The sequence below is a fragment of the Gekko japonicus genome, unplaced genomic scaffold (assembly GCF_001447785.1).
Source record: "Gekko japonicus isolate JY-2015 unplaced genomic scaffold, Gekko_japonicus_V1.1 scaffold106, whole genome shotgun sequence".
Classification (NCBI taxonomy): domain Eukaryota; kingdom Metazoa; phylum Chordata; class Lepidosauria; order Squamata; family Gekkonidae; genus Gekko; species Gekko japonicus.
In genome coordinates, this window is record NW_015170890.1 from 884632 (window position 1) to 898106 (window position 13475).

Consider the following 13475-nt stretch of genomic DNA (forward strand, 5'->3'; position numbering starts at 1 on the left):
TATAATTATTTACTATTTACTTTTACTTCACTTTTCCCCATCACTTCTCCGACCCACACAAAAGAGTTTCTGATGTATCAGTCCAAGATCTAGAGATGATTTGCTTGCTTTAAATTAATCTTTGTCAGGTTGGGGAGGATGGGGATCAAAAAAGGACATGTGAAGAGGAACTTGTTACACAACGATTTATCTGTAGTGCCTTAAATGAATTGCAGAACATTCACAGCTGCTTTTTTTTTAAAAAATGTACTTTTGTGTGGGTCGGAGAAGTGATGGGGAAAAGTGAAGTAAAAGTAAATTATATATATATATGGTAGATAATTAAATTATTTACTATTTACTGTTACTTCACTTTCCCCCATCACTTCTCCGACCCACACAAAAGAGTTTCTGATGTATCAGTCCAAGATCTAGAGATGATTTGCTTGCTTTAAATTAATCTTTGTCAGGTTGGGGAGGATGGGGATCAAAAAAGGACATGTGAAGAGGAACTTGTTACACAACGATTTATCTGTAGTGCCTTAAATGAATTGCAGAACATTCACAGCTGCTTTTTTTTTAAAAAATGTAAGTCTGTAGAACAGGGATCGTCAATAGAGATGTGTGATCTGGTATAACTATGCTGAAAATATAATTTAAAAAATACCTTACTGATATTTTTCAGATATATTTGGCTCTTCCAAATATATACAAAATACTGAAAAATGGGTCCTGAAAATCCTGGAAATATTCAGGATTAACTGGGGATATCAGGAGCCAGCATTTGCAGGCTTCCAGAACTATTTTAAAATTTCTTCCTCTCTGTGTTTCTATGTCTTCTGAGACAGGCTTTATATCAACTTGCCAGGCTGTTTTAGGTAAGATTCTGTCCCTTTCAAGTGTTTTGTTGTTGTTGTTGTTTAGCAGTTTGTTCTTTGCTGGAGGTGGTTTGTGTCGGGTTTGCCTTTTTGGTGGATTCTTGCATTTTATTTTTTAGAGTCTCATGTTTTACATAGGTTGAAATTTGTGCATTTTACATAGGTTTAGATTCTTGGGTGTTACATAGTTTCAGATTCTTAGGTGTTATATTGGTTGGGATTAGCAATAGCTTTCCTATGGGGACAGATTCTTGGGTTTTAAATTTTTCAAGGGGGTTCCCTCCATAGGAAACAATGGAGAATGGCTGGGGCACATTGTCTAGGGGCCCACAGAATTGGACCCCCTGTTCCAATTCACTTGAAATTTACGTGTTATTTAAAGGACAGGTACCAGCAAGTCCCCTCCAGTTTTGGTGCCAGTACCTTTAAAACCACCTCCCACTCCCTTGTAAAGATTCCCCATATGGAATAATGGAGTAAAGATTAGAAATCCCCCAAAACCCTGGATCCAAATACCATACTGATCTTTGGAACTCAGGAAACCAGGAATACCAATATTTTTTGGCTCCAATATACCTAGATCTCCAAAATACTAATTTCTTTTTGCTGCATGTCCCTAGTCCCCCACCTTTTTGAGCCCGTGGGCACTTTAAGAATTCTGACACAGCATGGCAGGAGCAGCCACAAAATTGCTGCTTTGGTTTACTTTCAGTCACAGAGTGAAGACCCTTGTGCTGTGGTGGTAGCTGTCGCCAGAACAATTATTTAAAATGTATATATATATATCTGCACAGCCAATTAAACCTCCAATGGCCAGTGAGAAGCCTTGCTGGGGAAAAGCCCCACCTGCCCCTGCCTGTTTTTCTAAAAACACTTGGTGAGCACCAGGAAATATACCTTTCTCCTCAAATCACCACAATAAAAGGGGCTAGGTATTTATTCTGTTTTTAAAGAATGTAAGTTGAGAAGTCAGATGATCTGCCAATCACCATTTTTAAAAAAGAAAAGAAAAGGCCCCCACTGTGGTATGAGTGCCAAAATGTCTACTATGGGGGGCTGGGGCAGGGAAAACGAGGGGAAACCTGCCATGTGGAAGCTCTACTGCTGCTGCACTGTACTGGCTACCACAACAGGGAAACCACAAAAGCCCATCCACATGTGGAAAGTCCATGTACCATAATCTTTTACACCCCCCCTTCCCCAAACTACACGGCAATTTGCCTAAGGCAGTGCTTGATAGAGCTCAGTTCTACATAAGTGTGCTCAAGACAGCAACGTCAGAAGATTAATCAGACTAATGGAATAAATGGGATTAATCTGATTTATTAGATGATATAATCAGTTGCTTAAAATCTTTTGATACCAGCAGCAGATTTTATTTTTTTGGTGGGGGGGAAGGGTTTTGCTGTAAGAACTTAGGAATTCACTGGCACCAGTCACCTTCTTAGAAGAGGCATCCTTCCCCTTCTTTCACACAGAAAACTGAATGCTTATCTTGGGACGGTGTCAGTGAATGCTTATTTAATGGAGTCACAGTTCTAACTTCTAACTATCTTTCTTCGTCTAAGGTAAACAGAATAATGGATAGGCTTGATAATGAAGTTTATTCTCCAACCATAATTGAAACAATTAAGGAATTGTACCAATGTGTCCCAATATGGACCAAAAGAACTTTAGTAACACAGAAATGATTTTTTTAAAAAAAAAAACCCTACATCAATATCCAGAGTGTCTTTAGGCATATTTTCTACAACAAAAACTGGAAAAAAGTTGGATGAGAGTGTGTGAATTGCCCATGGTCATCCGGCAAACTTCCATGGCAGAGTGGGGATTCGAACTTGGGTCTCCCAGATTCTAGTCCGCCCCACACCGTTTCAGTCCCTGCTGCCGTCCACAGTTATGTTAATGTCTGTCACAGTGGCATGATGTCTTTGAAGAAGGGTGGCATGCAAATGAGACAGACTATTTTATCGATATTTAAAACACGTTTGGTGAGGCGCAGGAGAGGGAACAGTCAGAAGGGAGAGAGATTTTGTACCTGATGAAGGTCTCATCAGCGCATACGTGAAAGTGGCATTGAACAAACTTCAGCCAATGATTTTTTTGAAATGGTGTGCTATTAAAAGGAATGGCATTCTTTCTCATCCACTATGTTATTGCTATTTGATCTGTCAGTCATGGCAGCATTCCTGTTTACTACCTATATTTCTGTTAATTAAAGCTGCCTACAAAAGCACCATAATACCAGGAGGTGCAGGGCATTCATCCCCCACAGGGGAAGTCCAGCTTCCCTGCCTTTGCAGCACAAATCACTGCTGTGCATACCAGTGATTTGAGTGCTTATTCACTTGTCTGTCCAGCCACGTTTCGGTCAGTCTAGTTTTTTTAATTTTAAAAGACTCATGTATCTGTAGCCAGTTACATGTGTCCTTTTAAATATAACGAAGTACAATTTTCAAATAGTTTAAACTGCTCTGGGGAGGGCAACAGTGACAGTTTCGTGATGGCACAGATACTAGCCAGTCAGCCCTGTGTACTGCCTATTTTTCCTACAAATACCCAGAATAGTTTTCCCTGAACATAATCCCAAGAAAACTTTTTAAAGTCTAAACAAAACAGGATGGGCACACTTGCACTTTTTCTGTGGCTTTTGTGGTCTGGCCTATACATTCCCTGAGTAAGAGAGGAAGTAAAGGGATTTACAAAAACAGGGGTATGAATTCAAAATAAAACTTGGTTCCTTTTCATCGACCTGCATCTATAGAATAGCCCATGTATACAATCTCTTGAAGTTTATGTGAAATTTTGCCAAGACTGAATGGTGTCTAGGGATTTGAGCTAAAGAGAACACTAGAGAGTATTTATGTAAGAGCACAGGGAGTTGCAAGTAAGTCTTGTGCATGTGACTTCTTCCTCTTTAACAGATATCCATGCAACCAAATTGCCATGGTGAACTATTGCCATGAGCACCAACATCCTTGGAATGAATGAGTCCATATAATAAAATATCATCATTTCAGCTATTGTAGAATACAATTATTGCTTTTTAAAGTGTGGAGTACTTTAAAATTCTTTATGCATTCCTCCTCAAAAGCACTCTAGGTCATTACTGTTCACATTTTACAGATAGGGGAAAAAGATAAGAACATAAGAACATAAGAGACGCCAATGTTGGATCAGGCCAAAGGCCCATCCAGTCCAACACTCTGTGTCACACAGTGGCCAGAAATACCAGGTGCCATCAGGAGGTCCACCAGTGGGGCCAGGACATTAGAAGCCCTCCCACTGTTGCCCCCCCCAAAGCACCAGAGATACTAGTAAGTCCAAGGGTAATCTAAGGAATGCACAGTGGTGATGCTGTCACATAAAGACGGAGGCAAACAGTACCTTGGAACTTCAGTCGAGCAAAAATTAACAATATGATTTTGGCAATGCTGGTGCAAAAGCATACATAACATTTCCTAAGGGATTAGCTGAGCACTCTGTTGCAATTATTTTACAATACTAAGCCTCAGCAAGCAGGATAAATAAATAAAAGGGTTGGGATCAGTTTTTAATCTAATATAAAGACAGGAAAATGCAATATTCCCAGGAAGCAGGAAGATAAATGGTGAATGTGCAATGGCTGAAGCAAAATGCAACCCAAGTACAACCTTTGCTTGGCAGTGGGGGGGGGATCTTGCCTTCAAGTTATAAGGTCAGTAGGCTAGCCCCAGAATAAAGATGAGGCTATATTCAGGAACCCTGAAATATTATCCATGCAGCATCAGAGTTAACCTTACTGTAGCATACCAGAAAGCATGCTGTACAGTTAGCCAAATAGTTAACAAACCTGGACTGTTGCCCAGAGAAACCGATGCCTCAGCTACAAAGTCCTGATGCCTAATGCTCTAGCTAGCAAAAGAGGTAGTGTACTGAATATCACCCCTGGTCATTATCAGATGAAGGCAATTCTGTTTTTTGGAGAACAGTGCCACTTTAATGTAGATTAAAAAAATCAGCTGAATCCTAACACATCAAAGGGAGGTATTGATCCCAAACAGGATAATTAAACTGTATATTCTTAGCAAAGTGAACTTGGGAGAGTGACCTTGATGAGGAACAATTCTTTTACTGAGAGGTGAAGCAAGTAATAAACACCATATACACACAGAATGATAAAATAGGCTGCCAACGACCACCCATTTTACTCAGGGACATCTAACCAGATAATCTTGACTGGAGTTCCTCTCCAGCACACGTGCCTCTATAGATCTGGTTTTGTCACAGAGTGGTTATGTTCTTGCCAAGCTTGATCTTTGAATGTAATCCTTACATATGCTTAAAGGAAGTCAAGTGTTTTTTATCTGTGAAAGTCAGCATTTTAAATGCCATTTCAAAAGAGGTAACGTGCTTGTTGTTTGACCAATACGGTCTCTATCCCAGCCTCCACCTGACAAACAGGTCCTGAGTGGTTTCTGAAAGCAGTAAATCCAAAAGAGGCTTGAGGTAAACAGGAAAAAAATAACCTTTATTAACTGTCTTGGATGAAATAAGGTTGCTCAATAAAGGGGCTAGATACTATATACAAGTATAACACACAGCATTTGCTGGGCTCACACAGTTATAAGGCTTCAGGTGACAATTCAAGAGTATAGGGGGCAGCCACACTTTTATTCCTGAATCATTGGCCTTTCTAGCACCTTAGGATTCTCACAATGTAAGTCTGAGATCCTTCGGGAAACTCCAAATCTTTAGCCAGCTTTCTCTAGAAAATGGGCCTCTGAGACCTACAAAACCTTCCAAGACAGGACTTCTTCCAGTTGACCACTCTGGAGGCACAAACCTTACCTCAGCTCATGTACTATTTTAGCTGCTTACGCTCAAAGTCAGGCTCTGAGACAGGGTCCCTCCAGTCTCACTCTCTGAAGTCTCAGACTGTCTCTGACCACAGCTGACAGTGTAACTGATTGTTCTCTTTCACTCCCCGCTCCCGTCTGGCTCCTTTAGCCATCCACAGGCCTTGATGGGTTGTTAGCTGCTCTGCATACACGCCAAACAGGCGTACAGGGAATGGGTGACTGACAGAAAGGGGTAGGACCTATGCCCATCCATCACATTATCTAAAAAGGAACAACTCTGTGAAATTGTTAGATAGGGACTACTGAATGGAATGGCACCAATGAAACAATCCAGGCACTACAAAGGACCACTTCTGGAGCTCCACTGGCACAAAAGATCTTCCCTGTAATCTCCCCTCACCCCCATCATGCTCCCCCAAAAGTGGTTCCTGGGATACCCTTAGGGAAAGTATAGTGAACAACATGGTAAATAGCACTGGAAAGGAGGACTGTTAAAAATTGTCCCCAGGTGCAAAAGGAAATATCAGTTCTTCACCCAAGCGGCTTTAGCTGCTCACCTGGATGAGACTAGGTTAGTTTTTAGACATTACCTGCTAACTCCCACATTTTATTCATTAAAGTTTTTAACAGTAAGAAAATTGTTCTGCTCCAAATAATGTGGAATTATCTGGCGGATACAACAAATCTGGCTGGTACAATATGGTCGTATCCCAGATTCTTTAGAAAAATCCTTCAGATATGTCAACAGAAAAACCATTGGATCCAAAATGAACAGATATGTAATTCCCCCCTCCCCCACATATGCTTTCATCTTTGGGCAAACAGTATCTATTTCTTCTTTATTTAAAATTATTTGGCCACTGTGTGACAGAGTGTTGGACTGGATGGGCCATTGACCGGATCCAACATTGGCTTCTCTTATGTTCTCAAAATATTTGTATTTCCTGTTTTTCTCCTGAGCATCTCAGCAGAGTAATATTAACTGTGCCATAACAATACATTAATTAAGTTGGTATTATTTCATGTTTTTTAGACATAGTATTGCAACTTCCAGAGTTAACGGTAAGTACCTGGCGAGCGCAAGGGCTCGATTTACTCTCTCCTCCAGACCAGCTGTTCCCAGTGCTTTCCATGTCATCCAGAATTTGAAGGCATCTGCTCTTCTGCTACACTGGATTGATTTGTCGCCTGTGTCATAGTTGACATCATAGAACTTGTCTTGCTGGAAAAGGTATGAAGCCTTGGCAGAGTAGCATCTCTTAAGCAAGCCCTATTTTAGATGCAACACAAGATGAAACTATATTAAAACCTTTAGTATTTTCATTATAAACAAAAAATGTATTGCTGGCATTCAGGAGCACAACATAGCCAACAGTTATATGGGCATAGCCCTTAAAAGCTAGTATTACCAGAAGCCAAATTTTCAGAACAGGAGACTAGGTTAAAAAGATGTTGGCTGAACAATGAGATCATCCATTCCGAAAACCAACTTAGGAAGAGATGGAAGATTGAAGCACAGTTTCATGAAAAAATTGTATTATTCAGTATGTTCAGAGGCTAGCATCTGTCTACTCTCATTAGGTACATAATTTTGTTTAACAAAGGGAGATCTGAAATAAGATAATTTTGATGCAAAGCACGCCTACACAACTGGTTTTTTAGTAACTTCAGTCTGTGTAAATCAGATGCATTTGAAGGTGGAATTTTTGTCTGCCTTGTAGATTGGGAGTATAAGAACCTTGCTCTCTGGCTAACCCCAGTATGCAGTGCTGGAAAAAATGACAAATAAGGATTAGGGTCTAATTAGATGATACCTTAAAGTGGGCTAGTTGGGGAAACCTCCAACACAACTCACATTTAACGTATGACCAGCACTGACCTTCAAAATAGTGTGTGGAGCAAACAGGCTCCTGAGCGTGCACAGCAGCAGCAGAGTGCAATTTCCTCCCATCCACCCAATGTGCTTTTGCAGGCAGAAAAGGGCTGTGGGCGGCTGTTTGTTTTACTGCTGGTTCCATGTGTGGTGTAGTGGTTAAGAGCAGTGAATTCTAATCTGGAGAACCGGGTTTGATTCCCAACTCCTCTACTTGAAGCCTGTGGGGTGACCTTGGGCCAGTAATAGTTATCTCAGAACTCTCTCAACCTCACCTACCTCACAAGGTATCTGTTGTGGGGAGAGGAAGGGAATGTGATTGTAAGCCTCTTTGAGACTCTTTAGGGTAGAGAAAAATGGAGTATAAAAACCTACTCTTCTTCTTCTTCCTGTGTTTCTTGCGCAGAATCTATTTTTAGAGTGTGACCAATTCTGCAAAAGCAGTTGTTGCGCCCTTGGTCTCCTACTTCCTCCGCTCAATTTCCCACTATTTGCTGTGTGGCTGCACTTTGACCCACATCTTTCCCACAATGTCCCCTGCATCTTCTTGATCCTAAAAAATAAGGATCAAGTCTTAGAGAAGTCCTGATCTTAACTGGAAAAAATTCCTGAGCATGCTCAGAAGCACCATTTCCCACCAGGAAGCTAGGCATTTTCTTTTGACTCCTGATACAATATATAAAAACACCCACAACTGAAATCTTGTCAGGAAGTAACACACCTGCGGATGCTCTAGTTGAGGCTTCCATGCATGTGTTCCCAAACACATTCTTCTCCTTCTTTAAGAATAAGGATTTGTGGGGTGGGGAAGCAACCAGGATATTGACAGCTGCTGGTATGAGCCCCATTATGAGTCAGACGTAAATTCAGAACAAGCTGGTCATGGCTTGTAATGGAGTAAAGTATTCTGAAACTGGGGAGTTCTTATTCCAGATTCACCCCATTACAGTTTTTACTGGATTATTACTGAAACTGTTTCTGAGTTACATTAAGTCTCCCCATAAAAGGTCAGTGGTTTCTGGAGTCAAATGCACTGTCACATTTACAAAGTTACTTCACTGGCACAAACCCCACCAGGCGATGAAACCTTTCGTTGTATTCATGTCCAGCTCTAAATGTTATCATATAACTTGTACCATTCCACATCATAAAGTCACACATAGGATCTTTCTCAAAAAATCTCTGCTTTTAAAACCAGACAGAAGAGAAACCGTTTTATGACACAATAACTCCCATCTTAAAACGAAATTATTTCACTCAGTGATTCATAGGCTTTTTTACTTCTAAAATTAATTCCACAGAAAATGCCATTACAAAACATCAGATTGGTGATGAGCACTGGAATATTAAACTGAAATGAATGTGTCTTGAAAATGAATTTCAAGAACAGCAAAGTCATATGACACATGAGTAAAAAGAATTTTGAAAGAGCGTGAGACACAATATTCAGCAATTGAAACCAAGGCAGCTAGAGTAAGGAGGGGTTAATAGGATCAGGGAACATAAAATCTGTGGGTTGCAGGAACCCACTATGCATTTTTTTCCTTGGCTTCTGAAGAGTTGTTAGAATGCTGGCAGTCTCAAGTTTCATTTGCTGTAAAGTTTCTAGACCTCATGGCTCTATGTAATTATAGATGTTTGTCCTACAGCCTGAAGATTTAGAAGCAGTCTCCCACACCATACAAATTACGTTTTCAAAATCCTTGCCTTCTAACCTCATGATTTCAACAGTTCTGTTTAGCAGTGTCAGTTTTTAATCACTCCGTGTTCTGTTATGAGTTTGCTATAATTCCTAAACAGATTAAAATATGTAAAACTAAAGAGTGCCATCATGCATTGAGACTGCTCTTTGCTGATGCGAGAGAAAAAAATGTCAACACAAAACATTAATGAAAAAATATATTAAGCACTACCACTTCTAATACAGTGGCACAAAACCCACAAATCATATTGCTGAAACTGTGCAACATGGCCACCAACATGATGCCTCCCATGTTCGTAATACTTATGCATAATGGGTTGGATCCTATGGCTCCCTTCTGCCAAGTCTGAAACTGCTTTTTTCCCTTACTGGAAGAATGCAATTGGACTTAACCAGGGGTCATTTCGTAGAAAAAGAGGTGCAGGAACTCATTAGGATAACTCATTAGCAAAACCTATTTGCATATGCCACACCCACTGACACCATCGGAAGTGTGTCAGAAGGCAACACCCACCGCGCACCACTGGACAGTTTTGGATTGCTAGCTATTGGGGGGGACGTGCAGATCTGACCTCACAGAGGAAGGAGAGCTTGTACCTGAATAAAACTTGGTCTTAAAGGTGCCACTGGACTGTTTTGGACCGGGGGGTGGGGGCGCTGCAACTTACCTGGTTGCTTCTTGCTCTGACTGAGGGCTGCTGGGAGCAGGGGGTGGGGCTTGTTGCATGTGCCCACCCCCTGGGCTCTTTACTGCCAGAGCTCCGCTCCTGTGCGCTCCTGCAGGAAATGACCCCTGGACTTAACCTACAGTGCTGGCTGAATCTTCAAAATGTCCATCTGTGTCCTTCCACACATACAGCTCAAGCACCTCAGAGGTGAGGAGGGCGGCCATTAGAGACAGGTTATTTTCTGTCATGGCCCCTCTTCTTTGAGATGCTTTCTCCCTTCAGGCTCACTTGGTACCTACTTTACTGTCTTTTAAGTCGCCAGACCAAAATGTATCTTTTTATCCGGGCTTTTAACTAGGGCTTTTATCTTTGCAGCTTTTTTGCAGTATGTGCGATCTGAGGTCTGTTTTAGGGCTATTTTTATGTTGTATAGGGCCCATGGCTTGTTGTTTTAATTGTAAACATCTCTTGCCTGGCTGATATAGGAATTGAGCAGGATTCTGATGAGGATGCACAGAAATCTGCTAAATAATAAATAAATGAATGAATTCTACCAGCTTTTTCATTCAGTTTCTTCCCGTTTCCCTCTTCACTGTAGCCACAGTCCCATGTGGCTTTTGTATACGTGTCCCTTGATCCATGGTAGTTTTCAGTGGAAAAGCTGGCAGGATACAGCCCATTGCAAGGAAGATTATTTTCCCTCTATGGCAGATACAGAACTGGGCCTGAAGCCAGGAAAACTTTCCTGGGCAACCTACTTGTGAGGGAGGAGGACTACGAGAGCGGTGCATGGGCCCTGAGTTTTAAATTAGCTGGGTGGGGCTGCAGTGGGCAGGGCAGTTTCCTCTTCCCCAGACTGGAACCTGACGAAAAGGCAAGTCTGACTAAAGAAAGAAGAGGAAGAACTGCAAAGAAAGGAGACAGCCAAGGGAAAACTTATATGCAGGCAGCTCACTCAAGGGAGGAGCAAAGACATGGAATGGAGAGGCTCTGTGGACTGGTGGAGGCCAAGAGGAGCAGCAGAGAGCCACAACAGGCACAGGGGACAGCAGACAGGGTCCAAACAAACCTAGGGAAGGGACTGCAGACTCATATTAAAGGGACAGCAGTCTTTAGCTGGCCATGTAAAGAAGAGTATATAAAGGACTCACAGCAGTTGATGATGAGTGGGCAAAAAGGGGAACATGGTGTAACAGGTGTCCCTGCCCCAGGCACTGTGGAGCACAGTCATCCATAGTTGATCTGAAACTTGATCCAAGGACTTCCTGGCTCATAGTCCACATCTTAGCCACATGCTATACCAGTTCAGGTAAAGTCATTTTTGTGCAATTAAAATGTGCAAGCATGCTGGGGACCTCTGGATTGCAATTCATTTCTAGTGTGGTCCTTTCATCTGTATTCTGTAAGGCAATGTAATGTACCATCCTGGAATGCTGGATCTTCTGGCCTCACTTTGGTAATAAGTGTATTTATCTTTCCACTGAGCATAACACTTCATGCATTTGATAACGCTTGCGGGTGCTTATGCCACAATGAAGGTACTGGTTTTCAAGTGGCCGCAAGACTCTTTATTGTTGCAGCTGAGAAGGCTGCTCAGTTCAGAGTTATTAAATGAGAAAATGACAGCAGATATACAGAAGCCCTTGAACAATGAAAGGACAAGAAGTACCAAAGCTGTTTGTAGTCAGCATCCAACAAATTAAAATTCTGTATCAAAGAAATTCAAACTATGATAACTATGCATATTTACTCTGACCAGTCTGTTCTGGACTGGAGGAAGAATGGAGGGGGTGGGGAATGGTAATTAGTGGTAGGTAGCTGAGAAGCAAGCATTTAATCTGGCAGGGAAAGGGAGACAAATTCAAAGAGAATAGAAGTCAGAGACAGGACGGGGGAAAGGACACTCCTGATTCAGTTCCATCAAATGCTCTCAAAAATATAATTGGTCTGCTGAGGGTGCAGGTTAAAGATACCCTGTGCCATTTCTTGCAGAGCATGAAGGTTATAGAACCACACAGCAATTCAAAAGATCACCACATATCATCTCATATGGAGAACACAATCTATTTCTAAATAGACCATAAGGTGCCAGTTTGAGCTGACAGAAAACAAACTTAGTATTCCATGCAACTTCTCTGTGCACCTCTTGCCTGGCTGATATAGGAATTGTTGCAAAAAGACTGACAATACCCTTAATGAAACTGTCCATATTTCTATAACTATAGGTACAGAGTTTAATCTGCATGACAATGCAGCATAGATAACTCTGTCAAACCACTGTAAAAACTGAGGGAAAATATGTCAGAGGAGAAACATGTGAATCCGACATGAGCTAACTTCATATAAAGAATAAATGTTGTATCAAAAAAGAACCAAGTTTCCCATTTTATGTCCCTATAGAAGGAGGAGGAAGAGTTGGATTTATACCCCGCCTTTCACTTGGAGTCTCAGAGCGGCTTACAATCTCCTTCCCTTCCTCTCTCCACAACAGAGACCCTGTGAGGTAGGTGGGGCTGAGAGGGTTCTGTGACTGACCCAAGGTCACCCAGCTGGCTGCATGTGGAGGAGTGGGGAATCAAACTCGGTTCTCCAGATTAGAGTCTGTCACTTTTAACCACTACACCAAACTGGAAAGTTGGAACAGTGTCTTTCTATTACTTTTTCAGATCTTTTGAATACCAATCAATGTGAGTGAAATAGATACATATTACTGGGGGAGCACACCTTATACAGTGAAAAGAATAAAAAGTCCCTGCACAGAGACACAGTGTTGGACCCTGCAGATACATTCTGCTTGCACAGACACTCCTCTCAGGCAAAAGGAGCTTTCCACTGGAGGTAAGTGCCTCTGGGCTGCTGGATAATATGCACGGGAACAATTCCCCATGATCAGCTATTTGTAAGACTAGCTCCCTGAACATGGTATTATCCATGTCGACCCAACCATTGTGGCCACATGAAAAAGAACTACGTTGGAATGCTGATCAGATGTACGGCAGGGCAAGCCATTCACACTGATTATGATGAGAAACAGCATCCACACAATTCAATTTCAAGCTGCTACCTACAGGGGGAAAGGGCGGGCATCAATCCAACTTCACTTTTCCTTTCATTCTTTAATTCACCTGGGATCCAAGGTAGGTAACGATATGTAAAAACAACATAAACGATTTAATAAAACCAGTATCAAGAACAACACATTTAAAAGAACTTATGCCCCACCAGCAAGGCATTCCCTCCTTGTCCGTGCTCAAACTGCTCCCAAAACTTTCCACATCACCTTGTTTCACAGCTACAGTGGAATGGCAGGATGGCAGGAGCCCCCTTGACCTTTTCTAGGAGGCTGTTCCAGAGGCATGGGGCAACCACTGAAAAGGCTTGAGTCTGAACCGTGACAGAACATGCCTTAGACAATGGAAGGGGGACTGATAACAGTAGGCTTGCCAAGTCCCCCCGGGGGGCGGGGAAACCCCCACCCCAGAGGCCTGTTCCCCGCCGCCGGTGGATCGGGCCCCGGGGGGAACCCCACCCCGA

At 42.0% G+C, this 13475-nt stretch overlaps 1 protein-coding gene across 1 annotated transcript in view; it reads right to left on the reverse strand.

The window, feature by feature from the left end:
- The window catches only part of GADL1 (glutamate decarboxylase like 1), a 126512-nt gene that overhangs the window by 36221 nt on the left and 76816 nt on the right, over positions 1-13475 (reverse strand). The window contains exon 12 of the mRNA XM_015418396.1: positions 6769-6968. Within this exon, the coding sequence (XP_015273882.1) occupies positions 6769-6968 (200 nt within the window). The remainder of the gene's footprint in view (positions 1-6768; positions 6969-13475) is intronic.